The 19,563-nt window shown below is 37.3% G+C and overlaps 3 protein-coding genes across 4 annotated transcripts; 1 reads left to right on the top strand and 2 right to left on the bottom strand.

Moving 5' to 3' along the window:
- Positions 1 to 1,760: 1,760 nt before the first annotated feature.
- LOC110716584 (3-oxo-Delta(4,5)-steroid 5-beta-reductase-like) lies at positions 1,761 to 6,376 on the bottom strand. Its single transcript, XM_021895214.1, has 2 exons — positions 3,423 to 6,376; positions 1,761 to 3,303 (listed from the first exon to the last, which is right to left on the bottom strand). The coding sequence occupies exons 1-2, from the start codon at positions 3,462 to 3,464 to the stop codon at positions 2,164 to 2,166; spliced, it is 1,182 nt and encodes a 393-aa protein (XP_021750906.1). The 5' UTR covers positions 3,465 to 6,376; the 3' UTR covers positions 1,761 to 2,163.
- A 501-nt stretch (positions 6,377 to 6,877) lies between these two features.
- LOC110716583 (pentatricopeptide repeat-containing protein At5g02860-like) lies at positions 6,878 to 11,070 on the bottom strand. 2 transcript variants are annotated; one of them, XM_021895211.1, is made up of 3 exons: positions 8,262 to 11,070; positions 8,083 to 8,181; positions 6,878 to 7,987 (listed from the first exon to the last, which is right to left on the bottom strand). In XM_021895211.1, exon 1 carries the CDS (start codon positions 10,903 to 10,905, stop codon positions 8,404 to 8,406), a length of 2,502 nt encoding a protein of 833 aa, XP_021750903.1. In that variant the 5' UTR covers positions 10,906 to 11,070; the 3' UTR covers positions 6,878 to 7,987; positions 8,083 to 8,181; positions 8,262 to 8,403. The 2 variants fall into 2 exon arrangements, with proteins under 2 accessions (XP_021750903.1, XP_021750904.1); XM_021895212.1 differs by having other exon boundaries at positions 6,878 to 7,791.
- Positions 11,071 to 17,660: 6,590 nt separating this feature from the next.
- Positions 17,661 to 19,508, top strand: LOC110716669. The gene has a single exon (XM_021895316.1). The coding sequence runs from the start codon at positions 17,661 to 17,663 to the stop codon at positions 19,506 to 19,508; it is 1,848 nt and encodes a 615-aa protein (XP_021751008.1).
- Positions 19,509 to 19,563: the final 55 nt, after the last annotated feature.

Genomic DNA, 19,563 nt, shown 5'->3' with positions numbered 1-19,563 from the left:
CTTTTTAAATAAAAAGTTTTTGTTTGATGTTTTAGTGAATTACTATTAAACTTATACTTATAGTATGAATATTTTAGCTCTATCATAATTTGTAGTACTGTACTTGAAAATAAAAAAAGCATTTTATAATAATAATATTTTGGGAAATTCTCTTTGGTAGACCTCTAATAATAAACATTCTTAGTGGTAAAATGCAAAAAAAGTTAATATCCTTGGTAAACTATGTTTTAAAAAGTTAAGTCAATGGTAACATTTAGCAAGATAATTAGCATTTTAAGCATAACTATGGTTAACCATGGTTAAGAACCACCTCCCCACCACCCCGCCACCACCACCTCTATCCCTCCCCTGCACGCAACCCCCCTCCCCCACCGCCTGAAAACCGCTGGCGTCCCTTTCCCCCTAACCAACCGGCGCACAACCTCCTCCCCTACCGCCGACTTCATCCCCCTCCCCTTTCCCCTACCCTCGACACCGCCAGCCCCCACCCACACCCTTTCCCGAAACCCTAAATCCCCACCGGCGACACCTTTTGCTTCAACAAACATCAAATTAATTTCAATTACCTGTAATTCACATAATTTCTTATTCAGTTGTGAGGAATTAGGATTTCGATTACTAGAAATTCACAAATTTAGTTCGATTTTTTTCATCGTTTTCAATGGTGGTGAGGTGCAAGAAAGGAGAGAAGATGGGGAAGGGTGGTCGAAGGGGTTGGGTACTTGGGGTGTCGGGGTGGGGGTTGGGTAATCGGGGTTGGGTGTCGGGGTTGGGTACTTGGGGTGTCAGGGTAGGGGATAAAGGTTGCCGGCGGGAATGGGAAAGTTAGGGAATAGGGGCTGGGGGAGGGGAGCTGCGACCAGAGGAGGGGGAGAGGGAATGGTGGCAGGATGGTGGGGAAGGTGGTGGCAGGGTGGTGATTTTTATTTTTTATTTTTTAAATTAATTTTAGAATGGGGGTATTTTAGGCATCACAACTTTTTTTTACTTAGAATGGTTAACCATGGTTAAGAAATGCCTAATTACATTGATTAAGGTTACCATTGACTTAACTTTTTAAAACATAGTTTACCAAGGATATTAACTTTTTTTGCATTTTACCACTGAGAATGTTTATTATTAGAGGTTTACCAAAGAGAATTTCCCTAATATTTTTAACCTTATAAAATAGTCCTCTAAAAATTAAAGGGTCCAATTTTAATAGTTAGAACAGGGCCACCAAATTGTCGGAGACGGCCCTGATTGGTATTTCCTTGACATCTTCCAACAAAAGAGTAACCAGATTGTAAGAAAATGTAAAAACTGCATGTGAGTGATTGAATACCTAGATTCAAAAACCGTCATAACTCGTACATACAGCCATAGCCTTAGTATGTGATGCCTATCATAATGTTTTGTTTACTAAGTTAGCAAATTATCATAGGTTAACTCTGCAAAGAACCACGGAGAATATAAAAAAGACTATATAATGTTGCTTGAAGAAAAAAAAATGTTGATATATTTACAAAAATGCCATTAGATAAACAAGTTATCATGAAGATGAATGGAGGCTTCCTCAAAAGAAAAAGAAAAAAAAAAAAACTATAATGTTACTTTCAAAAAAATAAATGTAATGACTAAAATATTATACTCTCTTACCATATGATGTTATTACTAGTTTAAAATCAAATTTGAAAAATCATATCAAATCAAAACAAACCATTAAAATTCACATTAGATTATACCAACATACCAGATCTTATCAAACTCGAAAACTAAAATAAAATAAAATTAGATTATAGATCATAGCCTAAATCTAAATATATATGGTCTGACTTTAACAAAGGGGTTTTTGATACATAAAAGTTCAAACTTGAGACATGGTACAAAAAGAAGACTAGTCTTTGTACTCTAAATTGCAAAAAAATAATAAAAATGATTAAAAAATAAAATAAAATAAAGATGTGCCATTAACGTGTGATTTGATGATTATCAAAGAGAGTGGGATTCCATTATCATAAATGATCTGGTCTATGGCTGGCTTTTGGCTAAGTTGAGGGCACAACCTAACTTGTAGACCAATTCATAGTTGACGCATCAAAACAATTCCACTGAATTCAAATGACAATCTGCTTCAGCTACCATTAGCAGCAGCAGCAGCAGCAGCAGCAACAACCTAGCAGATTAAGGAATTATCTTGTACTTTCTTGTCATGTAGATCCAAAAACGAAATGAATCTGCAGTGTTTCTGGAACCCCCAAATCCGAACTTCCTGCTTTTCTCCATACCCCGATTAATATAATCGTCTGATACAGTCTGACATCTGAGGACAGAATCGACATACCACCAAGTCCCAACCTCCTCGAATCTAGTAGGAAGCAGATCCTTCTCTTGTACAATCTGATCCCATACAGGACCTTTCTCCCTCATCATTTCTTCAAGAGTAGTAGAATCTTCTTCAAATTCCACGGTTTCTAATTCAAATTCGTCAGCCAAAATCTTCCACAGATCTTTCCACTTGAACACATCCCCGTTGCTACAGTTGAATGCTTGCCTCTTGCCTTCGAGATGAAGTGACGCCCATATTTGCTGCTCAGCCACTAAATCCGCATCTGCAGCCTCTGAGTAACCATCCCAGGCTGCCTGGTTGCCTGGAAACTTTAAGGGTTGTCCTTCATGCTTGCATATAGTGGCATAAATACAGAGCGAACCAATTATGTTCCTAGTACTGTAAGGAGAAAACCCATGCATAACAGCAGGTCGATGGACTGACCACGTCAGATTCTCCTTTGCCTGCACCTCCTCAGCCAATATATCCTCCATAGCATAATAACTATCGGTAGTATCTTCCCTGGGCAACTCCTCAACAAATTGAGGTTCATTTTGAATTTCAGCCGATGAGTCCAAAGAAGGTAGGGCATATTTCTGACCTGTTTGAAGACAGATATGCTGCAAATTTGGCGCATTAGGTATGACCGCATTAAGAACATTACGCAGCATTCTGCCGTTCTCTTCGTAAGTTTCCTCTTCAGTGGATTTGGTAACCCATCCAACGTAGAATACATGAGTTACATCACTCAGATGTGAAAGTTTAGCTTGGGTAGCTTCAGGATCAACCATATCACATTGGATATATTGAACATGGTTGTGGTGAAACTGCCATTCAGGTTGACGCCTTCGCCCAACACCATAGACCTTCCACCGGCCACCGGGTGTACTAGATAGCTGAAGGATATCTGCAAGACTATTACCAGAGATGCCAGTCACGCCAACTACAAGTGCTACATTATGGTATTTTGATGGAATATCTCCACTCTCTATTCTCTGCAAAGACCAGACAAACACAAATAAAAGATTTAGAGGTGCAACATAAAGCAAACATGTACTAAAATGAATTGAAATTTTAAACAAACACTGAAAAGATCGAAAATAAGGCGACATACGTGTAAAGCGGAACCAATAGCTCCTAGCCACCACCAATTCATGGAGCAAATTCAATAGCAGAAAACCCTGAAATTATATGAGAGAACACGGAGACAGAGAATAAGACAATGAAGGAAAAAAAAGCAAAGAGAGGCATATAAAACGGGTCCTGAGGCAGCTGTTGACTAGGTGTATTATCATAAACAAAATTAAAAAAAAAATCCATATACAACCCTTCACGGCTCTGTTTCATAATAGTCAGCATTCATGTCATAAGTATTAGAAAAATTACTTGAACCAGTTCATACTTAAAACTAACAAGCTAAAGAATATCATACAGAAGGCAAACCCTCATCAAGAGATTTAATGACAAAATGAACTGCACATCTCTGTTACTTGGACTCGGATGAAGTGTCCAATTAGACACGGGTGTCCAAGTATCGGACTCGCCCATTTTCTTGAAAAAAATTGTGTTTTAGTTAAAAATGAACTGTCCAAGTGTCGGTGTCGGTGTCCGGCACGAGTCGTGTCGACACGGACACGTGAGGTAGGTAAATGAAAGAGTCCGAGTAACATAGCTGCACATTGTTATATTACTTCGTACTTCATATCCAACAATTTAGCTACACAACACCCTATTGATATGATTATAGCTGCAAATTAAAAGTCCGTATGTAATATCCTGTGTTTATAATACCCATTCCATACCAAATTATTCGCATCATCATAACTTTTATCGCTATTCACATATACTATTTTGACCATAATATTTATGTTAATACAAATACATACTAGTAAGTATTTATTATAATACGTGAGGAGTAGAATGTAAGATACTTTTGAATTCTTCATAACACTATTCACAATTAAATAATTAACGGCCAAAGTAATGCATTTGTAGATAAACATGTCTAATCAAAATGATACAAATAATTTGGAATAAAGTTGTTGTATCTTAATTAAAATCTTGAAGAATTCAACCAGAAGGTATTTCCAAATGGTAGAAAGAGAATTTTAGACTGAAAATTCCCCAATCTATGACATTATATATCCCCCTTTTTCTTTTTTACTGGGTACGTAATTAAATTAATAAAGAGGAAGGAATATTATACTACCATTTGACATTCCATTTTCAGCTATTTATGTTACCAGCAAATTAGAAGCAGTGAAGCAATGTATACGTTTCGTTTCAAGACATGAATGTCAACTCACAATAATTAGTGAAGACAAAGCATGTGATTACTTGTTCAATTCATTTTATTCCCCTAATTAAAGAATATTCACAACTAGGGAAAGATAATCACACTTTATCATTCAGCCATGTTAGAACATTTTTAAAATTATTATTAGACATCCCTTATAATTTAAATATAAATAATAGAAAAAACCGATTTAAAATGCAGATTATACCAGAGAAACACATCCATCAGTGAAGAATGGTTAATCCTTCTCCCATTATGAAGAAATAGGGGGCATTATAAAGCTGTTTTAATAAACAGTATTAAAGAAAAGTACTAAGAGAAACAGCAAAATGTCTTCAAAAGTGAATAAGGTAAACATTTATATGTGAAAAGAACATTAAATCCAATGGAAAAAAGCCTTAAAATGCATGGCCATCATAGTTAGTCTCCGAATCCGGATTCTCTAATTCTTTGATCCATCTTAGCAGAATTAGTTTATATAACAGACCTCAGCTCTTTTCCCCATGTATCAGCCACCTTAATGCTCCTTGCTAACTAAACTGCACAACATGCTGCTTGAAGCCCCCTTTGCTACACTTGAATCGAAAAAAAATCCAGACTCTAATCTTAACTAAGCAAAGATATCGGTTCCCCCTCAAATGCCAAAGTAAGATAAAATCAAATCTGTTGCCAAATTAAAGTCTGAGGCAGGACAAGAGCATGCGTATCAACTTAAATTTAATATAGAGAACCACATCCTCAACAAAGATATTGACATTTTTATTAGGCATACAGACAATGAGCCTGAGCATAGACTTCCCCACGAGCAAACTTTTGTCATCAACTTCAGAACTTAAAATCCATCATGAGACAGCTTAGCAGATTTTTTGACAAATACTTGTTCAAACTTCAAACCTTGCCGACTTGGCCACCTTGGTGAAACTCCCATCAGCATTCTTAAATTGAACAAAGAGATTGCATTAAGCCCATCACCTCTGCAACAGAATCCTATAATATTCCTAAACCTCAATAGGCGAATGCCTGATAGCTAGGATGAATTGTACTAATTTCATTGACACTACCATCTTCAATGACAGAGTACAGGATTCACTTCAAAGTCATACTTGCTTTAGCGAATTTAAAAAAGATTAATTAAGGTGATGTCTGAGGAAAGATGTTCAAGATATGGACATTAAATTCAAAAGAGTGAGAATTCCAGAGAGTATGGAGAGTTCTGGAGGTGACACATATTCTTTGCCATTTGATTGATCAGGCCTGGCTTGTCTAGGTCAAAGCAGGTTAGGCTCCATAGATATTTCCCCATTGTAGCACAATATCTGGCTTGTTTCCCCAGCTCTTCATCACTGAGCCCTAGAGATCCAAAAGATCTTTCTCTCATACCACTAAACTCTGCTAATTCATCAAAAGGCTCGATGTGACTTTGAGGTCACAATATTATTTCTCAGTTGCAATTCTGGCCTTAATTAACATCCTTTAGGGAAAGAGGCAACCACAAGGACCTTGAAAATTGACACTGATCATATTAGACTCACATTGGGGTCTTGTCTAATTTCTTGGCATGACAAATGACCATAGACTATTTTTTGGTCCTAGATGATCCACCTATGATGCCAAAAAAGAAAAAGAAAATGCCAAATAATCTTACAAAATAGTTAGGGAGATACTTGACACTAGCTTATCTACCATGAATCGATATCAAAATTTGGTTAGCATGATTATCAAAGCTGTGTAGATCACTTTATTTTATTATTTTAGGGTTTATAATATTGTTACTTGCATGGCTATTTGATTACTAAACTTTGTCAATAAGTGAATCAATCACAAGTAAGGGCATGTCAGTGCACGTCATATCAAATCTATGCAACTGCCCTTGAATAAAAGATTGTATTTCAATCACAGCTATGGCCTTGGAGTCATCCCTAAGAGATCAAGGGGAAAATAATAGCTTGGATGGGTCCTTAATTGTCCCTTTGGTGTCCCTAAATTATTATCCCCTTATGGTATAAATAATAATAGGCTCTTTGTGCTTCTCTATGAATCCAATTTGGTTCCCATCTACATCTCTTTTGTTTCATAACTTCATTCTCCTTACAAACAAGCTTACCATAGCCTAATAATAAGGGGAGCTTTAGCTCGTGGTAGATTGGAATGCTTATATAAACAATGCTAACTTCTTTACAAACTTAGGTCCAATGAAACTGACAAAAGTTAAATTTGTTGATACCTATTCCCTGATAAGAAATAACCATGGAAAGAGGAACATATCAACTAACAACAACTTCAATGCAACAACACAAGATAAGCCTATCTCAAAAATCACTAAAATCTATAAAATAAGGGTTCTTAAGCAAAGCCAACACCAAGTAAAACTAGGATTAAGATGTAGCCACAAAGATTACAAAGTAGCAATCACAAAGATATCGAATAATCACCAAGGTTAAGGAGAGAGAAAATCTCATTGATTTCAAAATTAAGCAAAATATTATTCAAAACAACAAGCTTAACCCTATATATAGGGCAATACAAACAAACCTAGAGTTCCTAAATTGCATCCTTTGGATTACAAAATGAATGGCCAAGATTAAAGCTAGCTAAATAAGGAAATAATTTCATCCGCCCGATATAGGGGGTTGGAGCGGCCGCTCCTTGCGTATGCCAAAAACTTGAACCGACGACCAAAGGAACAGGCAATCCATTTGGAGGAGTGGGCGCTCCAAGCAACTGGCTGAACAACTCAAATTCAAACAATCATAACTTCTTTTTTCTTATTAAAATTGGGCGTATGACCTGTCGTTGGAAAGCTCTTGGATTCTACTTTAATCTCCAATTTGAATTGCTTGAAAATTCCTAGTAGTTAAGAAGATATGGCTAATTGAATTTAAGTTATCCATTTTTGATCAAGTACAAGCATTTTCTTTTCATCCTTGTTTCCATGCTTACATCTTCAACCATCAATTGTAAAATTAAGACACAAGGATCACTTTTATTAACACCTAAGCCACAATATAAGATAGAGAATCTATCCAAAAAGTAGATTGGAGCCTTAAATGCCACTAATGGGTCATATAGTCGTACCTCATACTATCCGTAGGTTTCAACGATACTCTTGCATCATTCCCTGTTTTTCGTTGGGTTCCTTTTCTGAAGTTAGGATGTTGTGTTTGATATGGCAAAGGCCTAAGGGTACCTGAGATAAGATTTTGGTTCTCACCCATGCAGTATTACTTTGAAAGAATCTCACATAATAATGTAGAAAGTGGGAAAAAAAAATGGATATAATGATTGGATGTGTTATATGGAGAGAATAACGTGTGTTCTATGTAAGTACATTCTCTTGTAAAAGCTTTTAAGTAGCTCAACACAGTCTTGCATCGTGCACAGTTCTGCAGCGAATTACATGTTTATGTTTTATTATTTTTCACATATAACAGCATTGGCACAAGAATTTCAAATGGGAATAGATGATGAACATACATACCAGGTTAGAAGGCACATATGCAGAGCTGCAGTCCAAGAATTCCACTCTAGATCATAGAAAGAGTAACAAAAGGTCTCTTAAATTGACTTTTGCATCCACCTGAAATACTAGTGTTCAGATTCACTAAAAAAAAAAATATAACAAGCCTGTATAAAATAGCATATACTAGAAGAGGATACCTTAGGAACGGCAGAAGCTAAAATTTTTATCTGCAGTCCAATGAAAAAAGTCAGCCTCTTGTCCAACTGATCTTATGACTAGCGCCAAAACTTACAAACATTTAAGCCTCTCAAACACCAGGACATCAGAAGGTTGACGAGCTTATTTATAATATCTACCCCTTATTCGATCCAATAACCTTAATTCTTCATCCCTTGAAAGATAAGGATCAAGTTTGCGAAGGTTATTTACGAACATAGCAGCCTCATCTGGACGATTAAACTTACAGAAAAAATCGACTACAGAATTGTATGTGTTTGAGTTAGGTCTACAATTATGGTTGATCATACAGCGAATCATATCAATGGCCTCCAGAAACATATCATTTGCAGCATAATATGCAATGAAAATATTGTAAGTAATTACATCAGGAATAATCCCAGAGCTCCTCATCTCAGAATAAATTCTAGAAGCATCTCTCAATCGACCATTTTTGCAATAAGCATATATAACAGTATTATATGAAATGATATCAGGCTGCAGTCCATTACTAGCAATTTCTTTCAGAATTTCTTCTGCTCTAAGAAACGATCCAGACCGGCTATACATGTACATCAGAGAATTATACGTTATCAAGCTAGGAGTAAACTGACTCTCCTTCATGAAATCCAAAATTTCATTTACTTTTTTGACCATCTGTCGGCGGCCATATATAGATACCAGGGAATTCAAAGTTGTTATATCCATAGAATAGCCTCTCCTCCTCAACTCCTGAAAAGCACGTTCCGTTTCCACTAAAAGGCCAGTTTTGCTATTGACAAGAACTAACGTTTTCAGTAGCACAGGATGAAGTGTAATTTCCCCAGAATACACCTCTTCTGCAAGAGTGCACATACGTTTAGTTTGCTTTCCATTAGCATAAGCATGAAGCAAACAAGAGTAGCTTAGCTCATTAGGCTTACACTGACCACTTTTCATTTCAGTAAGGACATTTTCAGATTCTTCCCAAAGACCACCTCGAGCTAATGCTGCCAAAATAGCATTGTAGGTTGAAAGATCTGGCATGACACCAGTTTCCAGCATCATCTTATAAACAGACAACGATTGTTTAAAGGAGCCACATCGACTGTAAGCACTTATTAAGGTGTTGAAAGTATCCCGCTCTGGTATAATACCTGCCTTCTTCATCTCACTGAACAGACTAGAGACTTCAGTATCCATTCCATTCTGTCCAAATACGGCCAAAAGAGAGTTCCAAGTGACAATATCAGGGGAACAATTGCAATTCTTCATGTCCTCAAATGTCCGCATCATTTCCGAAAACCTCTTGCGATTACCATGCATTTTAATTAGGGCGTTAAAGGTGCAAATATTGGGTTTGCAACCTGCATTTCTCATCTCCTCGAAGACCTTCATTGCACATTCATCTTTACCAGCCTTCTCAAAACCAGAAAAGAGAGTAGTGTAAGTAAAAACATCAGGTTTTATCCCTTTCTTAACCATCTGAGCTTTAATCACCATAGCCTCTTTCAATAAACCACCCCTCACATAAGCAGAAATCAAGGAATTAAAAGTCACATCACTCGGTGCATATCCACAAATCTCCATCTCCCGCAAAACCCCCATTGCTTCTTCAGGACGCCGAGACTTTCCATAAACATCCAGCAAGACATTGTAAGTGACATTATCAGGCACAAAACCAGCTAACTTCATCTCCTCAAAAACTTCAGCTGCCTCCTCATACAAAGACCCACGACGACAACAACTTATAAGTGTATTATAAGTATACAAATCAGGAGCGATTCCATCACGCTTCATATTGTCTATAACTTTAGCAACTGTAATCCAAGGCATACCCATCTTTCCATAAACATTCAAAATCACATTATAAGTAACCAAAGTAGGTTTACACCCAGCATCCTCCATTTTCTTAAAAATGGTCACTGCCTCCCTATATCGTCCATTACTAGCATACGTGCTTACCATTGCAGTATAAGCATAAACATCAATGTCAAAACCATCCTTATCTAGCTCATTAAACAAGCAAGCCGCAATCGATACACGGCCTTCCTTACCAAGAATACTAATCATAGCAGCAACAACAGGCCCATCTAACAAATTTTGATAATCATTCCTACTACGAACCCAATTAAACACCCTGAAAGCCAAATCACACTTACCCAAAAACCCTAAACCCTTAATTATCCCCAAAATGTCAGCATTCACAGACCCCAAACCAAGAATACCCACTTCCTGATTTTCACTAATTCCTTGATTTTCAAACAATCTATTCAAAATACAGCCTAAATTAGATGAATGTAAATCAGTACCGATAAGAATTTGAAAAATTTGCTGACCTTGAGGGGATAGACCATGATGAGTCCAGGGTTTACCCTTGTTAGGGTCCCGGTGTTTACCGAGGCGGCGATGCCGTCTAGGAAGACGAAGAAGAGATGGGTTTAAGGCACTGCTATTGCGATGACGGGTGTTCACAAAGTTTGAGTCTTGGGGTTGTTTAATGATGGGTTTAAGGGGAACAGAGGATGGTGATTGTGGCAGAACTGATGGTGGGGGTGGTGTTGAGGAGAGAGAAAGGTGGCGGTAGTTGGGTGTATTAGGAAAAGGAGCAGCTGGAAGAAGTGGTATAGCTAGTTTTTCTGCCATGGTTGGAGGAGAGAGAGAGAGAGATAGGGAGGGAGAGAAGGCGGGAAGAGAGAGTGTTGCAGGATAAGTAGAGGTGTTAGACTGTTAGACTTGTCTTGGAGACTTGGACCGTTTATAATTTAGATAAGTTGTAAATCATTATCGTAAGTTTTAGAGGAGTAAAGTATAAGATTAGTCATTTATGTTACAGGTTTTAGAGTGACTAGATGATTTCATAAGCCGATTTTTGAAATTAATGGTAGTTGAAATGAAAACTTTTGTATACACTAAGGGCTATTCTCACATGATTATTTTCAATTCAATTCAGTTCATTTCACCTCTAATAAGTTCAGTTCCATTCAGTTCATTTTAGTTCAGTTCCGTTCAGTTCATTTTAGTTCAGTTCAGTTCAGCTCTAATAAGTTCAGTTCAGTTAAGTTAAGTTTAGTTCAGCTCCTAATTTCCTTCTTTTATAAAATATTCATTCCATTTCAGTTCAGCTCATTCACTCAATGCGAATAGGCCCTCAATCTATTTTAAGGAAAAGGGAAGTTCATTGCTTAATTAATAATAATCCAACAGTACAAGTTCAAACATAATCCTACTAACCAAACAATAACACAAGTTTGTCCTCCATACCCAAACTACGAGGAAATACAAGTTCATCAGGCTAAGAGATAAACTCATCCAATCAGGGGTTATTTTAGTCTTTTCAACTATTTAGTTGGGGGTAAATTTGTAACTATAGCGAGATATTCCTCAAACGGCTGAATGACATGGCAAAATGTTAATTAACGTTGGAGTTGGTCAATAACGTAACCTCCATTTGTATTTCGTGAATCACTTTCCCTTTTCAAACCCTAAATTGGAGAAATTCCTCAAATTCAATATTCAACAAGCAATATCCAAATTTGAACTCAAGTAAAAGTCAAAATTCAATTCCTCCCAGCAATTCACATAAGTTATACTGCCTCGAAATTCAATTCCTTTGAGCAATTCAAATAAGTCGAACAACACTCGTAATTGAGTTGCTCTGAGCAATCCCCATGTAAGTTCTGTCTAACTTGTGTCTTTAATGGTTATCATGGAGAATGGGTAATTGAAACGAATGCGTTTTTATTGAAGTTGTTGTGGTTGTTACTGTATATGCCGTCCGATTTTTATTTTCTTAGAGGATCATCTTCTTCTCTAGAATATGCTATGTGTTACGATGAAGATCTAGATGAGAATTCAGGAGTAAGATAATTTTTTTTCTAATTTTTAAGGAATAAAATTTGGGCAACTACGTTACTTACCTCCGTCTCAAATATCCAAAGTCATGTCATGTCGGTAGTTTCTCACATTTGAAGTCTGTACTTTGCATTATTATAAAATTTATCCTAATCGACCATGGCCCACAAAAGTGGACTAATTTACAAATATTTGTCAATTAGCCTGATCCACATAAGTAATTAGGTTATCATTCAAGCTTTGACAGGGAACACCAAGCACAAGAACAAATTCAGGTGTTGCGGCTATCAATGATGTTGTTCTCATAGACATTCCTAGCACAGTTTGGGACAGATAACTCCCCCTCCCCCCGCTCCAGCTATTCTAGTACTCCTCCAAGCCCCGTCCACATTCAGCTTTATTAAGCCATTTGTTGTTGGTTTTTTTTTTCTTGTACCTTGAAAGGCATTTAAAGTCGCAACCAATTCCACCATAAAGTTGTTAAAATGAGTAATAGGATGGAGCAAAGAAAGCTGAAAAATAGCCTGGTTCCTCACTCTCCAAATATGCCACAATGCTACTACAAAAATAGTTTTCAGTTACCACTCAAACGTAGATTATAGTTGATCCAATCAACCCAATCTATATTGTATAAAGTGTTATAAAGGATTCTATATCCAACTTATTCCCTTGCAAAATTCTCAAGCACAAATTTTTTGAGTTAATGCAATCACAATAAATATGGAGATGGCTTTCATTAGAGAGATTGCATCTTGTACAAATAGGCTAGGGTTGAAATTGGAGATACTTAAGTTAAGAATAAAGGCAATAGGTAAGATTTGGTGGATAGCATTCCAAAGCAACATTTTATTATTATAGGGGGCTTTGATACTCCAGATTTTTTTTCAACTTACATTAGGAAAAGAAGGGTGAGAGTGAAAATTGGAGCATATATGATAGGCAGATTTGATCGAAAATTGGTTGTTTAATTCTTTCCCCTAACGAATCGAATCCTTAACACAAGCAATAGTAGAGAGAGGAATGTTCTCAATTTGGGAGCATAGAAAATCAGAAATAATGTGTTTGATTCAGATAAGGTCCCACCTACCATTTCTTATAATTTTGTTGGCTTGCCAATAGCAATAAAATCTGGAATAGTTTGTCAATTACAGATCATTAGGCTTTTCCCCAACCTAATGATGATATCAAAGACAAATTTCCTCCCCATTGCCCAGTCTATAAGAAAGACCTTGTAAAAGTAAGTCCTTTTCTTTAAGAATACCTTTCCAAAGAGGAGAGTCCGAAGGATTGGGAAAACAATTGAGAAATGATTTTTTTTTTTAATTTTTTTATATAAATATCGCGGGTTCTAAAAATTCTAACCAAAAGCTTAGAGGGATCATTAATGATCTTCCATCCCAACTTTGCCATGAATGCGATATTCTAATTCCTCAAATTACGAATATGCTACTCAAACCTCCTTACCCCAAGGGAAGGCACACTTATCCCAACTTGTTCTAGCTAGATAATGGGACTGTAGACACCAAATTTTGATCCCTTATTTTCCATACTTTTCTTTTTACTTTCAATTAACTAATAAATTTTGTATAATTCCATAATTATAATAACAACTTTAATTTTACTAAACAACAACCACAATAAATTGGACATAAGAGACAAATTCAAGTAGTGTTTTTTTATAATTTTGGAGTATACAAAACCCTTACAATTTGTACCCCTAATTTACGAACAAAACACGAGGTTAATTTGTAACACAATTCGAACCTTGTACACTCCGTGCCGAAAACTTCAAGTCGTCATTTATTCATGATTATGAAAATCATTAACGCCATTAGTAGTACCACTAACGCCATAAACAAAGCTAGATATAAATTTAGCACTCGAAAATGCTCGTCGAAAGGAGATGGAGCTTGACGGTTTTGGTTGCTGGGAGCCATGGAAACCGAAGAGGAAAAGGCTAGGGTTGTGTTTTTTTGAGTAAAGGGTGATTTTGGATAAGGGAAATCTCCCTTTTATAGGGGATAAATCTTATCCGCATTTTTATCGTATCTCAATCGTGTAATCGTTTACTCTAATAATAGTAGTAAGTGTATCTTTTAAAAATAAAATGAAATAAAAACAATGTTGTTACCACTAACATATGTAACAATTATTCCGTTTGACATATCCTGATCGAGAGTATCAAATAATGACCCTTTAATCTGTACAATTTTAAAACCGTCACCGTTTCTATAGTATCACTTTCTAACCCCTGATAAAAGTTTAGTAATACTGATTTTATGTATCCTATTGTTATTATTATTATTCTAATATTTTCAATCATCTTAAAAAAAAAAAAAAATAAAAAAAACAAATCACCAAAGACAAATGGGCACACTTTGATAATGCAAAAACATGCATTAACATCAAAGCATGCATGTAATGGATGCAGACTAATCTAATACCAATGCAAAAGTCACAACTACTTCCCCCAATTTGTATACTTTTTTTTTTTTTTTTTTGTCTTTGTTTAACTTTCTTAATTCAACTTGTTAAAATCCCACCATTTTGCTTTGTTAATAACGTACTACTATTCCATTTTTCATCTTCTTCCTTCCTCACCAAAACACCATTATAGCTATAATGTCATGACTCACATCTTTTCTCTGTTTCATACACTCAGAAATAACAAGTGTAAGTATGCATGTTATTTCTCTTCCGGGTTATTGCAATGAAGGCAACATTTGACAATGAAAGAGTGGCTCTAAGCAAAGATACCTCCGTTATTACCACTCATTTGATATGTCAAATCCCTACAGAAAAATAAAATGGTAAGCCATGGTTGTAATCTAGCAACGAAAATCAGAAAATAGTGTGATATGACAATACGTTGTATCACTGAGCTGTGTTTCTTCCTAAACGGAAAGGTGATATGACCATCATCCACAATCATTGGAAAACAACATTTTTCTCCTTGTTATTTTGTAATAGTCTTGTTTAACTATGGTAAGTTTGAAATACGAAGAGTAAATACACTCTTCGAAAGAAGGTAGTAATTAACAATTGTATAAAAATTATATTAGTACTTTTAATTATTTTTAGTCATTAATAATATTGTCATTTGTTCAGTTAAATTAGTAATTAAGTTTTGCATGAAGTAGTAGGCCAATTCTATTTGTCCTCTACCTCATTAAGACGAAATTTGGGTACAATTTCTACCTAACTCTTGAATTCGTACGTATTTATTTCGTAGTAGAGTATATTCTTTGTATTTTGTATTTTATCTTCCATTTGCTCCAATATATATACCTCCCACTCTTCACGAGAAGAAGGACGAAAAAAAAAATCGAAGAAAGCAGCTAAAAAAAAAACTCATAAAAGAAGTCTAAATTATTTCAGCACTATAATTAGATATAAAAAAAAGTAATCAAAATTTTTATTTTCAGTAAAAAAAAATATATAAAAAAATATTGTAGAAAGACATGGTCTAAAATTTAAATCGATCATTTTTTGACACTACTTTTACTAACTCCTCAAGATAGCTACTCTAAGAGTCCATAGATCTGGCCCATACTATCTTTTTGAATGCTCGAATAGAGACGACCAAGAAGGGCTCATTCGAGTCAGCACTGCTATAATAGATGGCAGAATCATCAACTTTAGAAGGCACCAGGCTGATTTTGTGCCGCATCAGATGAGCTTTTCCATGACCAGGATGTGGGTAAGAGTCTACGGCTTGCCCCTAGCTTACCTCACTCCTGGGTGGGCTCGTCAAATTTTCGGACATGTGGGCTATATAGAGGAAATTGACCACAACAACGGGAACCTCCCTCTCCAAGCTGAACTCCGGGCTAGGATGTTGATTGACATCTCCCTACCTCTCATTCCTGGTTGCTTTATCCCCTTGGAAGGAGATATGGTTATTTGGGTGTATTTGCGCTATGAAGGGGTATTCAAGTTCCGTAAGCTTTGCGGCTGTGCTGGCCACTCCACGGCTAGATGTACGCTTCACCCAACGATAGCTAGGAGGAGAGTGCGAAGCAGGCTTGATGAAGTCCAAGCTGACGGCATACGGGTATTGTATGGCCCCTCTGAATATCCGTATTATACTAATTATATTTGTGGTTTGCCGGATACTTACAGGTTCCGCAACACTAGCGCAGATCTAAGGCGCCTAGAGGAACCAAAAGACAATATCATCTATCACAGAGTCCCTCATGAGAATATGGATTATGATGATGGTAGATTTCATGAAAATCCCCCTTACTCTCCAGATAGTGACAATAGTGAACATTTTCACACCGGAGAGGAGGAATTATCTGATGAATCTGAGCTTGCAAACAGTGATTTGTTGCCAATGCAGGTCGATCTAACTTTGTCTCCAGGGAGAAGATTCGGATTAGGTGATGATCCTTATGCGGAGTTTACTCAAACTAAGCAATCTTCTCATTCAAGTGACGAGTACATTCCTCCCCTTCCTCGCCCTATTTTTCGGGGATCTACTTACGAGGTGGGCAAACCCTCTGCTGCGCAACAACGGGCTAATGCTGCAAGATCCACCTTCGAAGTGGATGAACCATCTGCTGCCCAACAGAGACCTATGGTCGAAAGATCCACTTTCGAAGTAGGTGAATATTCAGCATAGCAAAGAAGGCCGCAACTTGGTGGGGGACCAGGCTCTCTCTTTCACACATTAGGCATCTCTGATTGGGCTTGCTCCCCTGTTGAGTTTGGCTTCAATAACTCCAGTTTTCTGGGAAACAGAGTTTAGGCTCCTGCTCCTTCCTCGCTGCCACAACCGGGTTTTCTCAGCCCCTCTATTATGGCAACTACCAGAGTTGAATCTCCGCACTTAACTGATGAAGAGTATGCGCGTATGATTGAAGCAAGCACTATCCTCTCTCTGGGTATTAACAATGCCAGAAACACCGATCCCCGCAGAATTTTCCCCCTCACTCAAGCCTCTACTGCGCCATTCCTAAGGCTCACCATCGCTGAAATTGCGGGGCTACCGAACCTCCCTCTCACGGAGTTCGACCCCCCTAACTCACCGGTATCCCCTTTTAGCTCTTTTAACTTTACTGAGTTATTTAATTATGATGATAGTGCTAACTCAAGACAGAGAATCATTGAAGCAACAAAACATAACCCACACTCTTGTGATGGGGATTCAGTGAGACTACATGAAGATGCTCACAATTGGGGCGAAGAAGCAGACTTAAACGCTTGCACAGATGGTCGGAAAAGGGAGGGTTCACTATATGGTTAAAGGATAAAAAAGGAAAAAAGAAATTTGCCTCGAAGGCCATCTCTGACCCGAGTATGGCTATGGATTTTGGTGTCGAAATTGATGAGGATCTGATGCGAAGGGCGAAATTAAAAAGGCCACAAGAACTGTCTTCTTCTTCTGCTGAGTCGTGCAAAAGGCACAAGAGTGAGGAGGTTACCTCACACCTTAGGATAACGCAAGATGATATGGATATTGACTTACAGGTGACCATTTTGGAATCGGTAAAGGGTTCATTGATGGGTGAGGTGGCTGCACCGTTCCAGCCCCCGAGTGCTCCATGAATATTGTAGCATGGAATTGTAGGGGATTAAACGATCCACATTCCCTTGCAATCCCCTATCTTGTGTGGATCTACCAAAACAAATTTCCTATGTTTATGTTTATTTCGGAAACAAAAACGGCCTATAGTAATGCCGCTTCTAAGTTAGATTGCTTAAGACCAACCGCAATTTTTGGGTTTGATTCGGAAGGTAGTAGTGGTGGTCTCTTAGTTTTAAGTTGGTGCAGTGAAGTTGTTGAATGTTTGTACTCGTCAAAAAATATTATCCTATGTAAAATTTCTGAAATTAATGGAAATTTTAAGTATGTGATTTTCTTTTATGGGGAACCTCTAGTAGAAAATAGAAGAGTCATTTGGGAATTTTTGCAACTACTTCTGGATGAGTACAAAAATGTGCTTATAATTGGTGACTTTAATCAAGTTGAGAGTGGGTTTGATGAATTGGGTGGAGCAAGCAATATTAGGGGACGTGATGCCTTCTTAGATTGGAGACTAAGCAGTGATGTCACGGAGGTTCCGTTCTCGGGGCCGCGTTTTACTTGGAGTAATAAACGGGAACAACACGAACTCATTCTAGAAAGACTGGATAGAGCGTACATTACCGGAGAATGGTTTAATCATACTCCGGAGGGAAGAATAATTCATGAGCCGATTATATGTTCGGATCTTGCAGTTATCACTTATTACTCCAATCCGATCACAAGAAAGTCGAACCGTCCTTACCAAATTGAAAATTGGTGCCTACAAATTCCGGAGGTAAATACAATTGTTCATGATTCTTGGAAAATTGATATGAATGGATCTTGTATGTTTAGGCTCTCGAAAAAATTAAGTATTGTGAGATATAATCTTCAAAATTGGCGTTTGATGAATAAGAAGAGCTGGGGTGTTAATTGGAGGAACATTTCGAAAGAGTTAGGTAGTGTGGGGGATAATATTGATTCGATCCAGAAAGGGGAACACTACATCAATCAAATAAATTCAATTATTCCAGAATGCAAGCTTAATTTTGAGTACTGGAGACAACGAATGAAATCCAATTGGATTAAATATGGAGACTGCCCAACCACTTTGATGTACAGGAGGGTGAAGAAAAAACAACTACAAAAGGAAATTCTTACCCTTAAAAATGATGAAGATACATGGGTGGAAGGGCATGATGAAGTGGAGCAATTGGTCCTCAATTCGGTTAAGGAAATTTTTAGCCCAACTCTTGATAATAATCATGGGGAAGACATAGACTTACTTCTTCGACAACTGCACATTCCTTCTATCAGTATGGAGGATCGAGAATGGCTTGATATGCCTTTCTCTCACCAGGAAATAAAGAAATCAATGTTTGATATGCACGGGTCTAAATCTCCGGGCCCGGATGGTTTCACTGCGGACTTCTTCCACCTGTACTGGAAGGAGGTAGGTCAACTTGTCATTGATAGCGTGCAACAATTTCTCAGGTCTGGCAATATGCTAAAGGAATGGAATCAATCACTCCTTGTTCTCATCCCGAAAGTGAAGGTACTGGAAAGTGCTAACCATTTCAGACCTATTAGCCTCTGCAATACTATATATAAATGCATCTCTAAGTGTCTGGTAAATAGGATGAAGTTGGTGCTCCCTTGTATAATTTCGGATTATCAACACGCCTTCATCCCTGGTAGATATATGGAAGACAATATCCTCATGAGTCATGAGCTTATGCATCTTATCAACTCAAAAAAGAACTCGAACCTCGCTGCAGTAAAAATAGATATGTCTAAGGCCTATGACAGGGTAGATTGGCTCTTCCTCACCAAGATTCTTAACAAATATGGATTCTCTAATCACTGGATAAGGATGATATCATAGTGTGTATCTACAGTAAGCTATAAAACTGTCATCAACAGGCACACCTCTAGGCCCT

This window comes from Chenopodium quinoa, unplaced genomic scaffold (assembly GCF_001683475.1).
Source record: "Chenopodium quinoa cultivar QQ74 unplaced genomic scaffold, ASM168347v1, whole genome shotgun sequence".
NCBI lineage: Eukaryota > Viridiplantae > Streptophyta > Magnoliopsida > Caryophyllales > Amaranthaceae > Chenopodium > Chenopodium quinoa.
This window is presented reverse-complemented; position numbering and strand designations above follow the sequence as displayed.

Bases quoted from the DNA above. Each gene is read 5' to 3' on its own strand.
- LOC110716584 (XM_021895214.1), bottom strand. From the start codon at position 3,464: ATGAATTGGTGGTGGCTAGGAGCTATTGGTTCCGCTTTACAC. The intron at 3,304-3,422 runs GTATGTCGCCTT...TGGTCTTTGCAG, and splicing joins CTATTGGTTCCGCTTTACAC to AGAATAGAGAGTGGAGATAT.
- LOC110716583 (XM_021895211.1), bottom strand. From the start codon at position 10,905: ATGGCAGAAAAACTAGCTATACCACTTCTTCCAGCTGCTCCTTTTCCT.
- LOC110716669 (XM_021895316.1), top strand. From the start codon at position 17,661: ATGAATATTGTAGCATGGAATTGTAGGGGATTAAACGATCCACATTCC.